Source organism: Equus asinus, chromosome 5 (assembly GCF_041296235.1).
Source record: "Equus asinus isolate D_3611 breed Donkey chromosome 5, EquAss-T2T_v2, whole genome shotgun sequence".
Taxonomy (NCBI): Eukaryota; Metazoa; Chordata; class Mammalia; order Perissodactyla; family Equidae; genus Equus; species Equus asinus.
In genome coordinates, this window is record NC_091794.1 from 22,143,201 (window position 1) to 22,166,085 (window position 22,885).

Sequence of the window (22,885 nt, forward strand, 5' to 3'; positions counted from 1 at the left end):
TCTATTTATTAACTACTCATTACATTTATAATCTTAAGCACGTCATTTATCTGCTCTGAGTTTCTTTTTTTCTCATGTATAAAATAAAAATCATAATTCCTACCTCTCTTAGAGACCTTTGGAACTTTCCTGGGTTAATGTTTGTAAAAACACTTCTATAAGTTTTAGACATTATTATTATAATAGAAGGTGAAACCAAGCCACAGAGAGGTTAAATAACTTTCTAGAATCAGAACCAATCTATGGAAGCTTTAGGGCTAACATCTAGTCGGATGCTTCATCACCTAGTGTTCTTTCTACCTGTGATAATGTCAGAAATTTTGCTAACTAAAAATCGATAGTATGCCATTTGAACCAAAGGAAGTTTGAAAAGTAGGCTTAAGGTAGAGCATTGTCAGGAAAATTTGCTTGTGCATCAATTTCTAGTTATGCAATGGAGGATCCTTTGGAAAGTCTTAAGCCTATCTATAGATATTTTTTCTCTTTCACTGCATGGTTTTTTCAGAGTATGGGGAATGATAACAGATCCTGGAAACACAAATCAGAAACATAAAGAAAAGTTGAAAGTAAAGGGGAAGATAAGACTAAGAAAGAACTAGCAAAGAGAGGAAGTAAATATAAAAAAAATGAATGGAGAAAATCAAGAAGGAACGAGGAGTAAAACAAAGAAAGATTAAGAAAAGAAGTAATGCCTCAAGGAATAAAAACCAGCAAAAATTATGGTAAACAATAAATGTGAAAACTTCATTCATTCAAAGAATATTTATTAAGCATCTCTGTGTCAAACATTTTTCTAGACACTAGACATACAGTGATGAGTGAAATAATTATGGTCTCTTCTCTCAATTTATAAGAGAAAACATATAGATAAAGAAACCTATAGATATATGATTATAACTGAAAAAAGGAAGCAATGCTATGAAAGAGAAAAATGAGTTAAGGGAGAAAAGGTAGACCTGTTTTTGAGAGTGTTATCAGAGAAGAGCCTGTCTGAGGAGGCAACATTTAAGTGAAGCTTTGCAAGATAAGGAGGAATCAGACAAAGCTTTGGACTTACACTTCTGACCAAGACAGAGTAACAGGGACCAGATTTAACCTGCTGCCTGAAACAAAGAGACATAATAAATGAAATTATGGTTTTTAAGACACAGGACATCAGGCAATGAAAAATAGTAATCTCTCTGACAAGATGGGAAACAAAAGAAGTGATCCCTACAGCCATACCTGTTTACCACCCTGAGAGAGTTTCTAGACTGCAGCCAAAGGAGGAGGGGAAACCCAGGAGGAAACCACTTGACTCCTTGAGTTGAAGAGAGGGAGATGAGAAACCAGGGAAAACAAAGCAGCTAAAGTTCACAAAGAGAGGATCCCAGAGATGTACAGAGTTTCTTCCTCAAACAAAGTACTGATCAACACATACATATGACAAAACTAATCAGTGACAGGTAAATAACCATCTGAAAATATTGAAGGAAACAGTGCTCAAGACCCAAAGAAAATAGTGCCTATTCCCATCAGCCAGACTAGAAAAAATTTATAGTTCACATCCACTTCTAGTTAACAGAGTCTAGCCAGTGTAGTCAGGCAAGAGAAAGAAATGAAAGTTATCTAGATTTGAAAAGGGGAAGTTAACTTGTCTTTTTTCAAGGCAACGTGACCATTTATGAAGAAAATCTAATGAAATCTACAAAAAGCTACTGGAACTAATAAGTGATTTTAACAAAGTGCGAGATATAAGGTCAATATATGAAAATCACTTTTATTTCTATCTACCCACAAAAACAATCGAAGTTGAAACTTAAAAATATTATTTATAATGGCATCAAAAATATGAAACACTTAGCCATAAATTAGACAACAGATGTGAAAGAAACGCACATTGAAAATCAGAAAAGATTACTGAGAGAAGTTAAAGAAGACCTAAAAACCTGAAGAGTTACATGTTTCAGAAGACTTGATATTAGGATGTCAATTCCTTCCCAATTGATCGGTAGTTCAATACAATCCCAATAAAAATCCAGCAGACTTTTAATAGAAATTGATAAATTGATTTGAAAGTCCATACAGAAATGCAAAGGATCTAGAGTAGCCAACACAGCTTTTAAAGAGGAACAGTGTTGGAGGACAAACACTACCTGGTTTCAAGACTTTAAAAAAAAAACTAGTATTGTTGAGATAGTTTGGTATTGGCCCAAAGACAAATAAATCAATGGAACCCAACCAGGAATACACCCAGACATATAAGGACAACTGACTTTTGACAAAGGTGCAAAGGCAATTAAGTAGAGAAAAAATAGTTTTTGTACAAATGGTACTTAAGCAATTGGATATCCTTGTGTAAAAACCTTAACTTTTAGGGGCCAGCCCGGTGACACGACCGTTAAGTTCACTCATTCCACTCCAGTGGCCTGGGGTTCGCCAGTTTGGATCCTGGGTGCAGACCTACACACTGCTTATCAAGCCATGCTGTGTCAGGAATCCCACATATAAAGTATAGGAAGATGGGCATGGATGTTAGCTCAGGGCCAGTCTTCCTCAGCAAAAAGAAGAGGATTGGTGGAAGATGATAGCTCAGGGCTAATCTTCCTAAAAAAAAACTTTTATCCATACTTTGTACCAAATTTTTAAAAATTTACTTACAATGGATCACAAGCCTTAATATAAAACCTAAAACCATAAATCTAGAAAAAAAGGAGAAATTTTTTGTGACCTTGAGTTAGGCAGAAGTTTTCTAGACAGTATACCAAGAACATGCTCCATGAAAGAACATATGGATAAATTGGACTTCTTCAAAAGTAAAAATTTCTGCTCTTCAAAAGACACTGTTATGATAATGAAAAGTTCAGTCACAGTCTAGGAGAAATATTTGCCAAGCAGAGATCTGATAAGGGACTTGTATCTAGAATATATTTTAAAAATTCTCAAAACTCAATAAGAAAACAAACAGCCCAAAAAGAATATGGGCAAAAGATTTCAATAAATAGTTCACTAAAGAAGATATACTAATGACAAATAAGCATATGCAAAGATGCTCAACAACATTCATCATTAAGAAAAACTAAAACTATAAGATATCATTATATCTATTTACAGTGGCTAAAATTAAAAAGACTAATCATACCAAGTATTGGCGAGAATGTGGAAGAAATAGAACTCTCTCACACTAATGGTGGGAATGTACAATGATATAGTCATTTGGCAGGTTCTTGAAGATTCAAATCTACGCTTATAATATTATCTAGCCATTTTACATCTAGATATTTACCCTAGACAAATGAAAGCATGTATCCATACTAAGACATTCATAACCAAAGATACTAAAAAGCATACAGAGCTACTAATTATAATTCAATGTGGGAGATCAAAGTGGAATCAAAGATTATTGAGCCACTGATTATGTCATGGTATTATTTACAAAGACGAAGAAACTAGGGTGGCAGGGAATAAAGAGTTCAGTTTTAGATGTGTTAAATTTTAGTATGTCTGTCATTTATAGAAGTGAAGATGTTAAGTGGACCAGATAAACAGATCTGAATATTAGGGCTGTAAATTGAGAGTTTAGCATATAGGTAGATGTAATGGCATGGGAATGAATGAAATTACCTAGGCCACGAGGGTGTGGGGGGAGCAGAGGGAGGGAAAAATAGAATGTGGATAGAGACATGAGGAATTTCAACATTTCAATTCTAGAGGAAGAGGTGTAGCTGGCAAAGAGGACCTGCCAGAGAGAAGAGAAAAAATGAGGAGACTGTTGCAGAAGCCAAAATAAAGGGGAGTGTTTCAAGAAGTGGTCAGCCATGTCAAATGCTACAGATGGGATAAGTAGGATAAGCTCAGAAAAGTGACTCACGGGTCTTGCCCTGTGAAGGTTATTGGTGACCCTTTAAAAAGTAGTCTTGGAAAAGTATTTGAAAAAGCCAAAATTATATTAGAGTGGAGTGGCAAGTGAGGAACACAAAAGTGGATAACTCTTTCAAGATGTTTGACTATGAAGGGGTGCAAAAAAATAGGTCAGTACCTGGATTGGAATAAAGTGTGAAAGGAATTTTTTGTTTTTTCATTTTGGATAAAGAGCATGTTTTAAATTTAATGAATTTAATGAATTTAAATGAATTTAAGTGAATATAGAATTATCTATAAAGAAAGAGAGATTGATGATAGGGTCAAATGGGATAACTAAAGGAGCAAAATCCTTAAGAAGGTGAGAGGGGATGGGAGTCAGAGCATTTGCACAAAGATTGGTATTTGATAGGAGGCTTTCTTTATTGTAATAGACAGGTACATAAAAGAAAGGGAGAGAGATAAAGAATGAGAGTGATAAATTGAAAAATGTATGATTTGGTTAAGGAATGAAACAAGTGATTTTTATATCTCTGATTTTCAGTCCTATATTTTAATAGGTTTCCTTTCTTTTTGAATTTTCTTACTCCAAAATTTGTGTTGAAAAGAAACTTAAACTATAATTAGTAGATAAAATATAAGGTTCCATCTTGAAATTTTAAAAAAATAAAGAAATAAATAATAGGGGAAATATTACTTAGTAATATGTGTGCGTTTTCTAAAGTTTAGTTAACAGTAATCTCAATGTGAGTCAAACAAATAAAACAGGCCAGTGTAATTTAGGGCAACCAGGGATCAACCAGGGAGGGTTTTTGTCCCCTAGAGACATGTGGCAATGTCTGGAGACATTTTTGGTTTTCACAGTTAGGAGGAGGAGTGCTCTACTGGCATCTAGTGGGTAGAAGCCAGAGATGTTGCTAAACATCCTACAATATACCACCCCACAACAAAAAATTATCTGGCCAAAATGTCAATCAAATTGGAAAACATTCAGGACCAGAACATTTTATGTGGTAAATGGCAATTTGGTAAGAAAACCCCCAAAAGTGTAGACTATTATATGTATGGAGACGTTTGTGTACTGGGGGTTAGTCTCCTAAGGAATACTGATATTTTAACATTCACAAGTGGCTACTTCAAATACTATCATGATTATTGTTATCAATTAAGATACTTTATAGGTAAATATTCTTAGAAATTTTTAAATAAAATTGATATAATTCATTGTACCCCAAGGGGGTTTTGTCTTCTGATATTCAATGGCCTATTTACCATAAATTTTTTTATCTGTGCTTAACCAGGATTTATATACAATTTTTAATGAATCACTGTACAGATCTTCCAAGTTTAGTAGTCAATTTGCTTGACTTGATTCATATATCAAACATAACTTTCTCCACATAATCTTATGGAAATCTCACCATTTAGTGCTCAATATATTATTAGGAAAAGCACAGTTATTTGGCATGCCCCTTGAGCACTTCAGTAAGTACCTACTAATGTTAGTAACAGATTAACCAATTTAACTGGTTTCCGTTCCCTTGGTCCTCATGTCTTCAATCCAGCTTCCACAGTATTTCTAAGATGTAAAATATAAGTGAAGGAGGGCTTTCCATTTCCAGATAGGATGTTGAAAGATGTGAAAGTCCTTCATGCCCTTGGTAATAACAATGATTGCAACAACAGTAATAAAATCCTGTGATAATAACAATGATAAAATTAAGATCATACTTTTCCATGAGACTACTGAAGAGTGGTGGATTCAAAGAATTCTTGATTAACTGAATTTCAGAGAGAGAAGAGCCATTCATAGATAAGTAGAAAGCTGCAGCTGCTTCCATACCTGGGGCAAGTGACTAGGCACATGGGTGGGGGTTGGGTTGGAGGAGGAGTGGGCTTTCCATAGATGGACAGAGTGCAAAGAACAGGAAAAAGCAGTGAGGTTTATTGACTGCCTGGAATGGCCTATTGAGTGGGAATCTGAAATAGCTCTAAACACAAAAAAAAAATTATTCAGTTTGGCAATTCTCTGCCACCTAGCACTCACCGCTTTGAGAATTTTTCTGAGAAAGTGGCCATGCAAGTGGGACTGAAAAGAAGAGAGAAATCATGTAGTCTCAAAGTACTTGCATTCTGAGGTTATTATAGCATTTGACCTAAGGCAAATTAAACTATCCGAACCTGTATCCCAACCCTCTCCCTGCACAAATACTGAGAAAATTAGGAATCAGCCCCTTGGCGAAGGGAATGTGGAACTTTGAGGGTTGGATTGAAGAGCAAAGAGAGATTTTCTTGGTCCAGTTTTAAAGGGAAACTTAATTTAATCAAAGCTGCAGGCCAGCCCCAGCTCAGTTCAGTATTTTGTAGAATTGGAATGACTAGCCCTTCCCTTAAGCTGTCTGCCAAAAGAAATGAAAAAAAAAAAAAGGATATATATGTACTCCAGTCATATATATATATATACTTCAGTCTCCACTATTCTTTTATACACATCATACTATCATAAATTAGAAAACATGTAAAGAAGCAGAAAATCATAGGGGGAAAAGTCAATCTCAGTAGACCCATAGATGACCCTAACTGAAATTAGCAGACAAGAATTTCTAAACAATTGTTATGAAATTTATAGTAAAAGATGGATTAGAAGAGGTGAATATGTTGGGGAATTTCAGGAGAGAAACTGAAACTAAAAAATGACCAAATAGAAATTCTGGAAATGAAAAATAAAATATCTGAAATCAAAAGTTCATGTGTTGCCTTAACAATATATTGGGAAGCCATAGAAAGTATCATTGAACTTGAATATAGGTCAATGAAAAAGATCCAAACAGAAGCAGAATTTTAAAAAATGTTAAAATCTAAATGAGCATCAGTAACTTGTGGCTGAACATTTTTCTGAATTTTATGAAAAACATGAACTGTAAGATCCGAGAAGCTCAGAAAACCCTACACTAGAAAGATGCAAAGAAACCATACTTAAGACTTCATAGTGAAACTACTGAAACCAACATCAAAGAGAACACCTTAAAAGTCGTAAAAAAACGTACGTACACACACAATGATATGAATAAAGAGTCATCTCTGAGCAGAAATAATTGAAAACAGAAGACATCTTTCAAGTACTAGAGAAAAATAATTGTACATTCAGAATTCTATATCTAGCAAAAATATTTTTAAATGAAGGGAAAGAAATTTGTCATTAGCAGACCTGCACTACAATAAATGATAAAGGAGGTTTTTAAGGCTGGAAAAAAAATAATACCAGATGGAGATTTAGATATGCAGTAAGAATGAAGAGCACTGGAAATAATAAATATCTAGGTAAATATAAAAGATTATTTTATCTTTTCTTAAAATATTTAAAAGTTAATTTACTCTTTAAGTTAAAAAGTAATAATGTATTATGGAGTTTATACCATGTAGAAGAAAAATGTATGACAACAGTAACAAAGGATGGAAGGGAGGTAAACAGAATTACACTGCTATAAGTTTCTTTTATCATAATAGAAATGATGCAATAATAATTAAAGGTATATTGTGATGAATTATAGATGCTTATTATAATCCCTAGAACAACCACTAAAAAAATACAACAGAGAGGTGTAGTTTACTAGCCAAAGAAAACACAAAACGGAATACTAAAAAATGTTTGATTTTCTCAAAAGACCAAAAAGAAGAACAGTGGAGAAAAGAACAGAGGGGACAAACTGAAAACAAATAGGAAGATGGTAGATGTAAACCTAACTCCATCAATGATTATATTAAATGTAAACGGAGCAAACGTTCTCCCCCTCCAAAAAAAGGGCTAGATATTGTGCGACAGGATGAAAAAAAGACCCAACTATATGCTATGTATAAGAGATGCACTTTAATTGTAAAAACACACAAATTGAAAATAAGAGAAAAAGAATTCCGTCAAAACACTAACCCAAAGAAAGCTGATGTGGCTATGAGATGAAGTAGATTTCAAAACAAGGAGATAGAGAGGCAGTTCAAAATTATAAAAGAGTTGCTTATCAGGAAGATAAAAAAATCCTATACTCATTTAGACCTGATAAGAGATATTCAAAATATATAAAGCAAAAATTCTCAAAACTAAAGAAAGAAATAGACAAATCTATAATCATACCTAGAGATTCATCATTTCTCCTCAGTAACTGATAGAACAAATAGAAAAACTGGTAAGGATATAAAAAACTTAAGCAACTGTCTTAACCAAATTGAACTACTAATGTAAATAGACACCTACACCACACAAATTAAAATATGCTCTCCTTTCAAGCAGACATGGAACATTCATAAATATAGGCTGAGTTATAAAACAAGTTATAATGAAATATAAATTACAGGATTGAAATCAAGCAGAGTATGTTCTCTGGTAACAATGAAATTAAATTAGAAATCAATAAAAAAATATATCCTAAAATCCCCAAATATTTGGAAATTTAGAATAGCTGCTGACTTAAAAAAGAAATCAAAAGGGAAATTTTAAAATACTTTTGAACTGATTGAAAGTATAAACACAAAATATCAAAATTTTTGAGGCGCTGCTAGAGTATTGCTTAAAGGAAAATCTAAAATTTTAAATGCTTGTGTTACAAAAAAAAGAACAATCTCAAATCAACCATCTAAACTTCTTTGTTAAGACACTGAGAGAAGAAGAATGTAGCCCAAAGTAAACAGAAGAAAGGAAATAAAGGTGGGAAATCAATGAAATATGGGGCAAACAATAGAGTAGATCAACAAAATCACACAATAGTTCTTCAAAAAGATTACTCAGATCTATAAAACCCTACCAAGACTGAAGAAAAAAGAAGAAAGAACATAAGTAACCAATACTATGCATGAAAAAGGGAGCATTACTGTGGATTCTACAGACATTAAAAATAATAAAGTAATATTATTAACTATATGCCTATAAATTGACAATATAGAAGAAATAAAGAGATTTCTTAAAAGAAAAAAATTAGAAAAACGGACAGCAAGCACATTGGAAAATATAAATAGCCTCCTGTCTTTTAAAAAATCTTGAATTCAGGGGCTGGCCCCATGGCCGAGTGGTTAAGTTCACACAGTCCACTTTGGCAGCCCAGGATCTCACCGGTTCGGATGCTGGGCATGGACCTAGCACTGCTCATCAAGCCATGCTGAGGCGGTGTCCCACATAGCAGGACTAGAAGGACCTACAACTAGAATATACAACTATGTACTGGGGGCCTTTGGGGAGAAGAAAAAAAAAGGGGAAGTTTGACAACAGATATAAGCTCAGGGCCAATCTTTAAAAGAAAAATCTTAAATTCAAAATCAATTACAGCAAAGAAAACTGTAGGCCTTGAATGTCTTCAGTGATTAATTCTGTCAAACATTTAAGGAAGAAATAACACTAATCTTATGCAAACAAGTCCAGCAAATAGAAAACAGAAGAAATTCTTCCCAACTGGTTATCTAAGGCCAGCACAATGTTGAAAACCAAAACTTGACAAAGACAGTAACTTAAAGGAAAAGTACAGGCTAGTCTCACTCATGAACATAGATGCAAAAATCCTAAATAAATTATTAGCAAATGGAAGACAGACATATGCAAGAAAGATAAAACATCATAACCAAGGTGCATTCTTCCCAAGAATATAAATTTAAAATTTGAAAATCAATCAATGCAAAACATCTGATTAACATAATATAGGAGAAAATAATGTCATCTCAATACATGAAAAAAAATTTGTCATAATTTGACACTTATTTATCATAAAAATCCTCAGAAAACCAAGAATAGAAGAATATTCCCTTAATTGAATAAAGCTCATCTATAAAAAACCTACAAATAACATCATACTTGATTGTGAAATGTTGAATGTTTTTCCACTCAAACTGGTAACAAGATAATGACGTCCACTCTCATCACCATTGTTCAACATTGTACTTGATGACATAGCAAGGGCAAAAGGCAAGATAAAAAATAATATACCTAAAGATTGGAAAGAAAACATTAAAACTCTGTTTGCCAAAGATATATTGTATGTAGGAAACCCAAAGGAATCTATAAAAAAAGCTACAAAAACAATGTATGAACTTAGTAACATTGAAGAATACAAGTCAGTATACAAAAACAAATCATATTTCTATGTAATAGCAGCAAACAGTTGAGAAATGTATTTATTTTAAAAATACTATGTACAAGATAGACCTCCAGATGGCAACTTGAAGAGCACCATGGGCACATTCTCCAGAAAAAAAGCATAACTGGTGAAAACTATTTTTTAAAAAAACAATTATTTAAAGTTTCAGGAAATTTTCCTAAGGATACAGAAAATAAAGAAACATTTATTCAAGAAAATCTACTGATACTTGGTAAAATATGAGAGTCTATAGCACTGAGCCACAACTTGCTTTATACCTCTCCTGCCTTCAGGTTGTCAGCATTTCTCATCCCCTCCAATTCCAAATTGAAAAGGCCAAATTCCTGGTGAATGTGGCCAAAAGGTTAGAGATTTCCTTCCCCTGCCTATCCCCCACTATGACAGAAGGTTTACACCAGCCATGGCAAGCCAAAAATGCTGAGGCCCGGATTGCTCACACTCCAACTTGCTCCTAAGCAGAGATTTCATGCCAGAAACATCAAGCTGACTACGCCAAAGCTACCCAGGGCCTAGACTAGTGGCTCAGACGTTTTGCCCAGGGGAAGAGGCAATCTTAAGAAGAGTGAACCCTGAAGCTGTCCCCCAGGGACCTAGCTTTTTTTGAAACACAATTTGGGCATGTTCAAGCCTAAGGATGCCCTCAAAAACAATGAAGTATTTGGTGGAAATCAAATAAGAAGCTGGTAGCTTCTTAATTAAGAGCACCAGCTAGACCCTAGGCGAGCTGGTGAACCAAGAAAAGAGACAGCTAAGAAGACTCCTCCTAGGATTTGAACAGACCTCAAAGACTGGGTTCAAATATGACCTCTGCTCAAATTTACTTGGATTAGAATGTTGAGTAATAGATGTCCTAGGACATTGTCAAAAACAATAAAGCAATCACCTGGCTCTGATTGTGATACCTAATAGCTGGATGTGATATCAACAGAAGCAGACAGCTTAACAGAGAGATCAAGGAAAGAGACAGTCAAAGAGAACTTTGCTAAAATCACTACCATTCCAGAGTGACTGTATGTCCACTGAAGACTGTACCTTCTGAGAAGCAACATCAAAGTCTTCGCAATGTAAGGGAAATAAACTTCACCAAAATAGTCTAGCCACGTCCCTAAACAAATAAGCAAACAACAACAAACATCAAAGGAGACAGGGAATTAGTAATCAGTTACGGGAATTGCTATGTTACCTAAAATATCTAGTTATCAATTAAATATAGTAAGACATGCAAAGAAACAGGAAAGTGTGACCCATTCATAGGAAAAAACAAGGCAACAGAAATTGCCTCTGAGGGGAGTCCAGATGTTGGATTTGGCAGATACCTCACAGCAGCCTTAAAAAATGTGTTGAAACACACCATGCTTAAAGAACTAAAAGACACCATGCTTAAAGAAGTAAAGGAAACTATGATGATAATATCTCATCCAAAAGATATATCAACAAAGAGATGGAAGTTATAAACAGAACCAAAATAGAACTATCATAGACAAGAATTACCTCAAAATGGATTAAAAACTTGAATGTAAGACCTGAAACCATAAAAATCCTAGAAGAAGACATAGACAGTAAGCTCCTTGACATGGGTCTTGGCAATGATTTTCTGGATTTGACGTCAAAAGCAAGGGCAACCAAAGCAAAAACAAACAAATGGGACAACATCAAACTAAAAGGCTCCTACACACCAAAGAAAATCATCAACAAAATGAAAAGGCAATCTACTCAATGGGAGAAAATATTTGCAAATCATGTATCTGATAAAAGGGTTAATATCCAAAATATATAAAGAATTCATACAACTCAATAGAAAAAAAAAACCCAAACCCAAACAATTCAATTAAAAAATGGGCAGAGGACCTGAATAGACATTTTTCCAAAGAAGACATACAGATAGCCAACAGGGACATGAAATGGTACTCAATATCACTAATCATTAGGTAAATGCAAATCAAAACCACAATGAGATATCACCTCACACCTGTTAGAATAGCTATTATTAAAAAGACAAGAAATAATAAGTGTTGGATATGGAGAAAAGGGAACTCTTATGCACTGTTGTTGGGAATGTAAATTGGTGCAGCCATTATGGAAAACAGCATGGAGCTTCCTTCAAAACATTAAAAATGGAACTACCATATGATCCAGCTATTCCACTTCTGAGTATTTATCCAAAAGAAATCAATACAGCAACTCAAAAAGATATATGCACCCCCCATGTTCATTGCAGCATAATTTACAATAGCCTAGATATGGAAACAACCTACATGTCCTTCAATGAATGAATGGATAAAGCAAATGTGTATATATACAACAGAATATTATTCAGCCATAAAAAAGAAGGAAATCTTGCCATTTGCAACAACATGGATAGACCTCGAGAGTATTATGCCAAGTGAAGTAAGTCAGACAGAGAAAGACAAATCCCATATAATATCTCTTACATGTAGAATCTAAAGACAAATAAATAACAACAATAACAAAGAGCTCATAGATACAGAGAACACATTGTTGGTTGCCAGAGGCACAGGGTGGAGGATGGATGAAATGGGTGAAGGGGATCAAGAGAAAAAAAGAACCAACTGGAAATTCTTGTGTTGAAAAGTACAATAAGTGAAAAGAAAAAATCGCTAGAGAGACTCAACAGTAGATTTGAACAGGCAGGAATAAGAACTGGCAAACTTGAATGTATGTTGACAGAGACTATGCATTCTGAAGAAGAGAGAGAAAAATTAACAAAGCTTCAGAGAAGTGTGGGATACCTTAAGTGTACCAACATGTCCATAACAAGAGTAGGAGGAGGAGGGAAGAGAGACAAAGAAGCAGAAAAATATTTGAAGAGATAATGGCTGAAAACTTCCAAAATTTGATGAAAAACATTAATGTACATGTCGAAGAAGCTCAAAGAACTCCAAGAAGGATACATTAAAAGACATCCACACCCAGACACATCATAGTAAAAATGCTGAAAGACATTGAGAAAATCTTGAAAGCATTAAGAGAAAACTGACTTGCCACAGGTGCCAGCCCAGTGGCATAGTGGTTAAGTTCACACACTCTGTTTTGGCAGCCCAGGGTTCATGAGTTCAGATCCTGGGTGTGGACCTACACACTGCTCATCAAGACATCCTGTGGAGGAATCCCACATACAGAATATAGGAAGATTGGCACAGATGTTAACTCAGCAACAATCTTCCTCACCAAAAAAAAAAAAAAAAAAATTGTCACAAGCAAGGGAACTCCAATAGGATTAATGGCTCATCAGCAACAATGGAGGTTACTAGGATGACACATGCAAGGTGCTCAAAGGAAAAAACTGTCAACCAAGAATCTTATATCCAGCAAAAATAACTTTCAAAACTGTAGGTGAAGTAAAGACATTCCCAGATAAACAAAAACTGAGTGAGTTTGTTACCAGCAGAACCACCTTACAAGAAATACTAAAGGAAGTTCTACAAGCTGAAAGAAAGTAACCCTAGATAGTAATTTGAATCTACACAAAGGAAAAAAGAATACTTTTAAGGTAATTATGTAATTAAAAATAATAGTGTAAAAACATATTTCTTAATCTCTTAATTGATTTAAAAAGCAATTTGTGAAACGATATGTATAAAATTGTATTGTTAGGCCTAAACATGCAAAAATGTAATGTTTTTTTCCAATAACAGCACAAGGGAGGTGAGTGAGAGACAGGGTTGTATTTGAGTAAGCAGATGACACCAGATGATCTACCAAAACAAATGAAGAGAGCCAGAAATGGTAAATCAGAATATTAATATACAAACTTTATAAATATATGTTTGCTTTCCTTTCTTCTCTCTTTTATGAAAAGCATAAAATTATATAAAGTAATAATTGTAACAATACATTGTTGAGTTTGTAACACATATGGATGTATAGCACATAAAGGAGAAAGAGGAAATAGAGATATAAAAGAGTAATATTTCTATATCTCACTGGAATTAAGTCGGTATACATCTGAAGTAGATCCTGATAAAACATACATGTTAAGTCTTAGAGCAACCACAAAGAACTGGAAAAATATAGTGAAAAATTTATTAAAGAAATTGAAGAGTTACACTAGAAAATATTTACTTAATGCCAAACAAAGCAGTGAAGGAGGATTAGAAGTACAAAAAAGACATGAGACACACAGAAAGCCAAAAGTAAAATGACAGATGCAATCTATCTATATCAATAATAACATTGATTGTGGATAAACAATCCAATCAAAAGATAGAGATTGTTGGACCAGATTTTTTAAAAACTCAAGATCCAACTCTATGCTGTCTTAAGGTGACAAAAAGTATACAAATAGGTTGCAAGTAAAAGGATGGAAAATGATCATGCAAACAGCAACCGTAAGAAAGCTGGAGTTGGACCAGCTGGTGGCACAGCAGTTAAGTGCGCATGTTCCACTTCTCACCACCTGGGGTTCGCTGGTTTGGATCCTGGATGCAGACATGGCACCACTTGGCATGCCATGCTGTGGTAGGCGTCCCACATATAAAGTAGAGGAAGATGGGCATGGATGTTAGCTCAGGGCTAGTCTTCCTCAGCAAAAAGAGGAGGATTGGCAGCAGTTAGCTCAGGGCTAATCTTCCTCAAAAAAAAAAAAAAAAGAAGAAGGCTGGAGTAGCTATACTAATATAGACAAAATAGATTTCAAAGCAGAAAAAATATTACTATAAGTAAAGAGGGACATTTAAAATAATAAAATTGTCAATCCATCAAGAAGATAAAACAATTATATATACACCTAACAATAGAGCTACAAAGTACATGAAGCAATACCTGACAGAATAAAAGGGAGAAATAGACAATTAAACAATCATTATTGGAAATTCCAATGCTCCACTTCTGATAACGATATGAGAACTAGACAGAAGACCAAAAAGGAAATAGAAGACTTGAAAAATGCCAAGTACAAGACCTCTATGCTGAAATCTTCAAAACAGTGCAGACAGAAATTTTCTAACAATCATTTAAATGGAGAGGAATACCATGTTTAAGAGTTGGAAGACTCACTGTTTTTAAGATGTTTATTCTACCAAATTTATCCATAGATTTATCACAATACAATAAGATTCTAGCATATCCTCTTGTAGAAATTTGATTCTAAAATTAATATGGAAATGCAAAGAATCTAGAATAACTAAAACACTCTTGGAAAAGAACAAAGTTGAAAGATTTCACTACCTGATTTCAAGATGTACTATAAAACTTACGTTAATTAGATAGTGTGGTAGTCAAAAAAGATAGACAAATAGACCAATGATCACAGAATAGATAGTCCGGAAATAGACCCTCACATATATGGCCAATTTATTTTTGACTACGGCACTGATAAAAATCAATGAAGACAGGAAAGTCTTTTTTAACAAATAATGGTGGAACACCTTGGCAAACATATAGGGGGAAAAAATGGACTTTACTCCCTACCTCGCACCATAGTCAATATTAACTTAGGATGAATTATAGCCCTAAAAATCAAAGCTAAAAATTAAAGTGCTTCTTGAAGTAAATTAAGAATAATATCTTCATGACCATGGGTAGGCAATGATTACTTATACTGGAATCCAAAAAAGATCACAGTGAAATAAAAAATTAATTGTCTGTCAAGTAAACTAATTTGCTCATCAAAAGACACTCCATTTTCATTAAGAAAATAAAAGATAAGTCACATACTGGAAGAAAATATTCACCATACCTACTTCTGACAAAAAACTCAACCAAAATATATAAAGAATTCTACTTAAGCATTGACACTTAGTTCTGTAACCTTAAATGAATACTTTAAAACTCTTTGAACTTAAGTTTCTTGTCTATAAAACATAAGGGTTGGGCTAGAATATCACAACGAACCTTTTCTAAAATTCTATGAATTTTTGAACCTACAGCAAGTTTACTGGTACAAATTATATAAAGAAGTGGGTGGTGGGAAAGATGGTTTTGGTAATTGACAACAGCTCTTAAGTTTTCCTGGGTAGGGAGATTTACATTAAAGTAGAAACTCTGAATATTTATTGACAAAGAAAAAGTATGTGAGACTCTCAAAGAAGGATAGGAAAATCATAATTAAGGGTATTTTATGAATGCCATAGAAATGCAGACTGGCAGATGTAGTGAGACTTACAAAATGTTTATTGATCTATTATGTCTATCCTCGTTTTGTCAGGAAAGGAACAGAATAGAAAATAAGAAATATTAGAATAAGAGAAAAATGTAGTGATTATAAGAAGAAACTTGATACCATTGAACAAATCACTTAGTACGTACTATGTAATACTGCATTTTTATATACAAGTATAATATTTAAAATTTGTAGCATCTCCATAAAGATCTCTTTAAAAGCCAATAACCATTTTTCTTGAAAGTGGAAGATTTGATTAGCTCTTTTTAAAAACACCTTCTCATTTGTATTATTATTAGTCTATTTTCAGATGAACTAGGTTATTTATTAAAGTAGCTATTTCATATAAAAAATAAAAGAAATTTTATGTCTTTCCACCATGTTCAATTACACTTTGTATATCAATTAGTTATTGCTTCTTACTTTTTCCTATATCACTTTTTTTTAAAGATTTTATTTTTTCCTTTTTCTCCCCAAAGCCCCCCAGTACATAGTTGTATATTCTTCATTGTGGGTCCTTCTAGTTGTGGCATGTGGGACGCTGCCTCAGCGTGGTTTGATGAGCAGTGCCATGTCCGCGCCCAGGATTCGAACCAACGAAACACTGGGCCGCCTGCAGCGGAGCGTGCGAACTTAACCATTCGGCCATGGGGCCAGCCCCCCTATATCACTTTTTAAAACAAATTTTAAGAATAACTGTCATAACATGAGCATAGAAAAGTTTCACAGGAGAAAAAAAATACCTTTTTAAACTTATTGGAATTAAGAAATAAGAATTATCTATGAAGTGTTGGCAAAATTTAACTCATTTTTTTGTCATTTTATTTTCAGGTTTAACTGAGTTGAATGATAGTCCAGTTCCCCAGGAACTTGAGCGATGCAAGTCTCCCACTTCAGGTAAACATGAGTGGTATTTTCAAGCTTCTGGTAATTCACTGCAGTAATCTCCTGCTTATTTTCATAATTCTTATAATGTAAAATTTGTAATTTTAGTAATCAGGTGTAATTCAGTTTTAGGAATTTAATCATAAGCAAATTTTATTCCAAAACCAAATAGAAATAAATGTCTTTAAAAATATTTTTGGCCTCCCAAAAAATTGAGATCAGAAGTATGAGTGCAATACTTTTAAAGAAATTTTAAAGGAAAGTTATTTTTCAGATATATTAATAATTCTAAGTAAAAATTGATAATATTATACAGAAACTCTGTCTTCTTATAGCTAGAGCTGAATTAGTGGGAAATATATACTATAGGTGCAGCACATGATACCATCTCTCTGGACCCTAGTTTGGAAACATGTATATTCATTGACAAAGAAAGAAAAAATGGTAATATGTTGGAAGTAGAATGTCAAGATAAAGGGTGAGCCCATTAAAATATATTAAAAATGTGAGTATAAAGATTCCTAGGAATAAGTCTTTAAGGTATGTGAAAAAAATATTAACAGTTGAAATTGTTGGGTGGTGGGATTATGAATGGTTTGCTTATTTTTTTAATTTTTATGTTATTTTTCTAAAATGCGCATATAGTAATGTGTAAATTCTTAAGCACCAAAAATGTTAGGTATGTCTTTGACACTGAATTGTAGATCTGTTTTCACAGAGTATCAAAAAAATTATAATTCCTTTTTATTTTAATTATTTTATTTATTTTTATTTGATCTTCATACAAATTTGCAAACATTTAATAACGTCTTTATAAAGCAATAAATTTTGACTTTTAGAAATCCATTAGAATGTGACATTTCTTCAGTTTACTCCATCTTTTAAGAGTTATTAGTTGTTTATCCTTAGTCTTCAGAAATGTAGGCTAAGTAGAACCTAGTGTCCTGTGTAAATTTTTGTTTTAATCATATCTATTTAATCCTTATTTTACTGTTTTTATTTTAAACACAGTCTCATATATTTACCCTTTGTTTTGCATTCCCATTGGCACCATTTTAATTTAGGTATTTATTACCCCATATCTAGAGTATCCCAAAAATGTCCTAACAGGTGTCTCTGCTTTCTTTCTCTCCCTCTTACAATTCATTTTGCATATCATGTTGCAAAATTAATCTTCTTAAAATACTACTTTGATCATATTTTCCCATGTCAGAATCTTTAATATAAAATATAATTAGGTATCCTATATCAAATTTAAATAACCTAACCTCACTTTAAATTCTCGTCTATAATCTGAATTTGAATAGTAATATATTTATATGGTTCAAACATCAAAAAAAAGAACGAAAAAATCTCCCTACCATCCTTCGCCATACATTGTTTCTATTCTCTTGAATTATAATCATTATTATGTTTCTTTTTTATCCTTCCATTTGTTTGTGAACAAACCAAATATGCATATATTCTTTTTTTATAGAGATAGTATATTTCAAAGTATATTCATTTCACTATACTTTGCTTGTTTCGCTTTACTGTGTATCTTGTCTTTCCATTACATTACATGAAGTATTTCCTCATTCTTATTTATAGTTATATGATATCGAATTACATAGTAATTTAATAGTAGTATAGTTTAATAATTTCACCAATTCAAGGACACTTAGTTTGGTACCAATCTTCTGCTATGTCAAACAATACTGCAGTGACTAAACCTTGTACATTTCTCATTTCAAATGTGTACAGGTATATCTATGGGATAAATTCCTAAAATTAGAGTTGCTAGATCAAAGCGTATATGACTGTCTAATCTTTATAGATACTCCCAAATTGTTCCCCTTAGAGTTTGCAACAATTTTCTCTCCTTCCAACAATACATGCAAATATTGCTTCTCAAATTTTTTTTCCTTTGTGAGTCTATTAAGTAAAAAGGATATGTCAATATAGTTTCAATTTACATCTCACCTATTGTGAGTGATGTTGAATAGTTTTTAATATGTTTAAGCTGTAACTCATGTTTAAATATTTTTTCTGTAACTCATCTATTCCTATACTTTACCAATTTTTTATAGCGTTGTTTGTCATTTTCATATCAATTTGTATTACCGCTCCATAAATTAAGAGGATTATCCCTTTGTGACATGAGATCCAAATATTTTTCTCACTTATCTTTTAACTTTGTGGTGCAGTATCTCTTCCTTAGAGCAGTTTTTTGTAATCAGATGTTGATCTTCTAAAGACTTCTTTCTTTATGCCCAAGAATTTAAATACTATTGGGATTATCTACTTTTTAAAGTTTTGGTAGAATTCCCTTGTCAAGTCAATTACCTCTTATGATTACTTATTTTGTATATTTTTACTTTCCTATAAAGAAAAATATTTTCATTATGGAAATTTTCTAACAATGTATAATGTAACATATGCAAAGATTGAAATTCTTTCTTTCTTTAATTAGACTAGCTAGTAGTCAATCTATTCTGCTATTTATTTAAACCCAAAAAAGGTTTTACTGAGTTTTTTGTTTTCTAACTTATCGCTTTCTGCTTTTATCTTTATTAGTTCCCTCTTCTGCTTTCCTTTTATTTTATTTTTCCATTTTCAACTTTTTTGTGGTAGATGCTTAATTTATTTATATTTATTATTTCTTACATGGTGATACAAGTTAATAAGGATGAATTTCCCTTTGAACTCTGCATTAAATGTACAGCTTTTGATAAATTGTGATTGCATTGAGTATTTTCTATATAGTAGATGATTTGTTTATATTTCTTTGACCCAAGAGTTATTTAATGTAAATATGTAGCATTAAGTAGCTTTGTGTTACCTTATTAATTCTGTTATCTAAATCCTTCATATCCTTACTTATACAGTCACGTGTCACTTAATGGCAGGGATATGTTCTGATAAATGCGTCGTTGTGCAAACATCACAGAGTGTACTTACACAAACCCAGATGGTATAGCCTATTACACACCTAGGCTATATGATAGTAATCTTATGGGACCACCATCGTATAGTATGCAGTCCATCCTTGAACGAAACATCGTTATGCGGTGCATGAATGTATTTTGATTACTCGACTTGTCAAGGATGGAAAAAAGGCAAATTTAAAAATCATACTAGTATGTTTTTGTCTATTTTTCCTTGTATCTGCTGTGTTTTTATTTTAAGAATATTCATGTGTAGATTATTCAGAAATATATTCACAAAAACTACATCCTTTACCATTAATCACCATTGTTCATTTCATATTATGTGTTCTTCACCTGAATTCTACCTTGTTTACTATTAATACTACAACTCTTGCTTTTTTTATTTGGAATTTTTTTGTGTACCTTGGCCTTACCTCTTTTGAGGTAAACATTTTTAACTATGGGATAATATATAAATATCAAAGTGCATAAATCTTAAGAGTTCAGATAGACTAGTTTTTACAAATGAATACACCATGTAAACAACACCCAGATAAAGATATAGAATGTTTCTAAACCCCAGAAACCTCTCTCATGCCCCTCTCAGCCACTAACCCCTACAAAAGTACCTACTATTCTGACTTCTATCACCACAGATTAGGTTTGTAGGTTTTAGATTCTTATGTGAATAGAATCATGCAATATTTACTTCTTTTGTTTCTTGCTTATTTTGCTCAACGTTATGTATATGATATTCATCTATGTTGCTGAGTGATTTTTCACTGTTATATAATATTCTATTATATGAATATACTTCAATTTATTTATGCAGTTTATTGTTGAACATTTAGATGATTTTCAGTTTGGAGCTATTATACATAAAGCCATTCTGACCAATCTTTACAATTTTTAATGCAAATGAAAGCTCACTTCTGTTGTACATGTATCTAGGAGTGGAATTTTGGGGTAATAGGGTATGTATATGTTCAGCTTCAGTAAATACTACTGAGTTTTCTAAAGTGGTTGCACCAATTTTACTTCCATTAACAGTGTATGAAAGTTCCCTTTGTTCCACATGCTTGCCAATGTTTAATTTTTAAAAAAAATTTTAATCATTCTGGCGTGTATGTAATGCTAATGGAATTAAATTGAATTGCATATCCCTGATGTCTAATAATTTTTATTAGCTTCTTTTATGTTTCTTAACTCTTTTTGATATCCTCTTTTATAAGATATTCAAGACTTTTATTCATTGTTATTGTGTTGCCAATTTTTCTTCTGATATATAGGAATTCTGTGTATGTACCTAGATAGATAAATACATATATACATGGAAGTCTTTTGTTGGATGTATATAGTGCAAAATATCTTTTCCCATTCTGTGGCTTGACTTCTACTCTCTTAAAGGTGGTCTTTTGATAAACAGAAGTTTTTAATGGTAATGTAACTCAATTTATCAATATTATCTTTTATTGCTAGTGCTTTGTGTTTTGTTTTAAAAAAAGTATTTGTCCACCCCAAGGTCCTGAAGCTATTTTTCTATATTATCTTCTAGAAGACTTGTTGTTTTACCTTTCACATTTAAGTTCAAGTTCCATTTGGAATATATTTCTGTGTATAATGTAAGAAAGGAGTCAAGGTTCATTCGTTCCATTTTAGGTATCCAGTTGATAAGCACCATTTATGGGAAAACTGTCATTTCTCACACTGCACTAAAGTGGTACTTTTGCCACAAATTAATGTACTTTAACATGTATGTATGTGTGTGTTTCTAGACTTCATGGTCTATTTCATTGGCATGCTTATCATTTATCCAATTCCACACTGTTTTAATTGCTGTACCTTTATAGTATTGCCGATAGTGTGAGTTCTCCAATTTTCTTTTTGTGGTTCTTTTTAAAGAATGTTATAGCTATTCTAGGTCTTTTGTGTCTCCATATAACTTTTAGAAAGGATTTTTTCAGTTTGCCCACAAACAAATGTGTTTAGATAATGACTGCAGTTTCATTGGATCTATATATCAATTAGGCAGGTTAACATAGTCAACTGGGGCCAGCCTGTGGCACAGCAGTTAAGTGCACACATTCCACTTCGGCAGCCCTGGCTTCACCGGTTCAGATCCCAGGTGTGGACATGGTGCCGCTTGGCACACCATGCTGTGGTAGGCATCCCACATATAAAGTAGAGAAAGATGGGCACAGATGTTAGCTCAGGTCCAGCCTTCCTCAGCAAAAAGAAGAGGATTGGCAGCAGTTAGCTCAGGGCTAATCTTCCTCCAAAAAAAAGAAATTCAACAATATTGATTTTTCCATTTAATATCTCTTCATTTATGTATGTCTTCTTTACTTTCTCTCAATAATATTTTTAGCTTTCTTTGTAGGAGTCTTGTACATCTTTCATTAGATTTATTCCTTTGTATTTAATGTTTTTTTATGTTGTAAGTTTTAAAATTTCTTTTTCTTATTGTCTGTGTCTAGAATATACAATACAATTAATTTTTTAAAATTGGCCTTATATCCAGAAAATTTGATAAATTTATTTAATTCCAATAATTTGTAAATTCTTTTGGATTGCCTCTTAATCCAATTATGCCCCCTGTTAAAATGACAGTTCTATTTATATCTATACAATGTTGAATAGATGTGGTGTTAGCAGACATCTTTTTCCTTGTTCCCAATCTCAGGGATAAGTCTTTCAATATTTCATAATTAATTATGATAATTGCTGGAGGTTTTTAGTAGACATCTTGCTTTTAGCTCTCTGCCTATGATGTTGCTTCTTTCATTAATGTTAGAGCAGATCTGGAAACACCAACACCACACTCTTTTGTTTTGGTTTTTTGCAAGGCAGACTCAGAGGACTTTGCATGCAGTCATGCTTCAAAGCAGGAAGGTTTGGACTACCTTTGTATTATGTTACTTGGAACAGAAATGACTCACTGTGATAAGATTCATTTATCACTTCAGTGCCTTGAGACTGGTTTGAGGGGCACA

The 22,885-nt window shown here is 33.0% G+C and overlaps 1 protein-coding gene across 7 annotated transcripts in view; it reads left to right on the top strand.

Moving 5' to 3' along the window:
• Positions 1 to 22,885, top strand: part of STXBP5L (syntaxin binding protein 5L) — a 355,119-nt gene that overhangs the window by 268,218 nt on the left and 64,016 nt on the right. For all 7 annotated transcript variants that reach the window (XM_070508944.1, XM_070508942.1, XM_070508943.1 and 4 more), the window contains one exon: positions 16,930 to 16,995. In XM_070508944.1, coding sequence (XP_070365045.1) covers positions 16,930 to 16,995 — 66 coding nt within the window. The remainder of the gene's footprint in view (positions 1 to 16,929; positions 16,996 to 22,885) is intronic.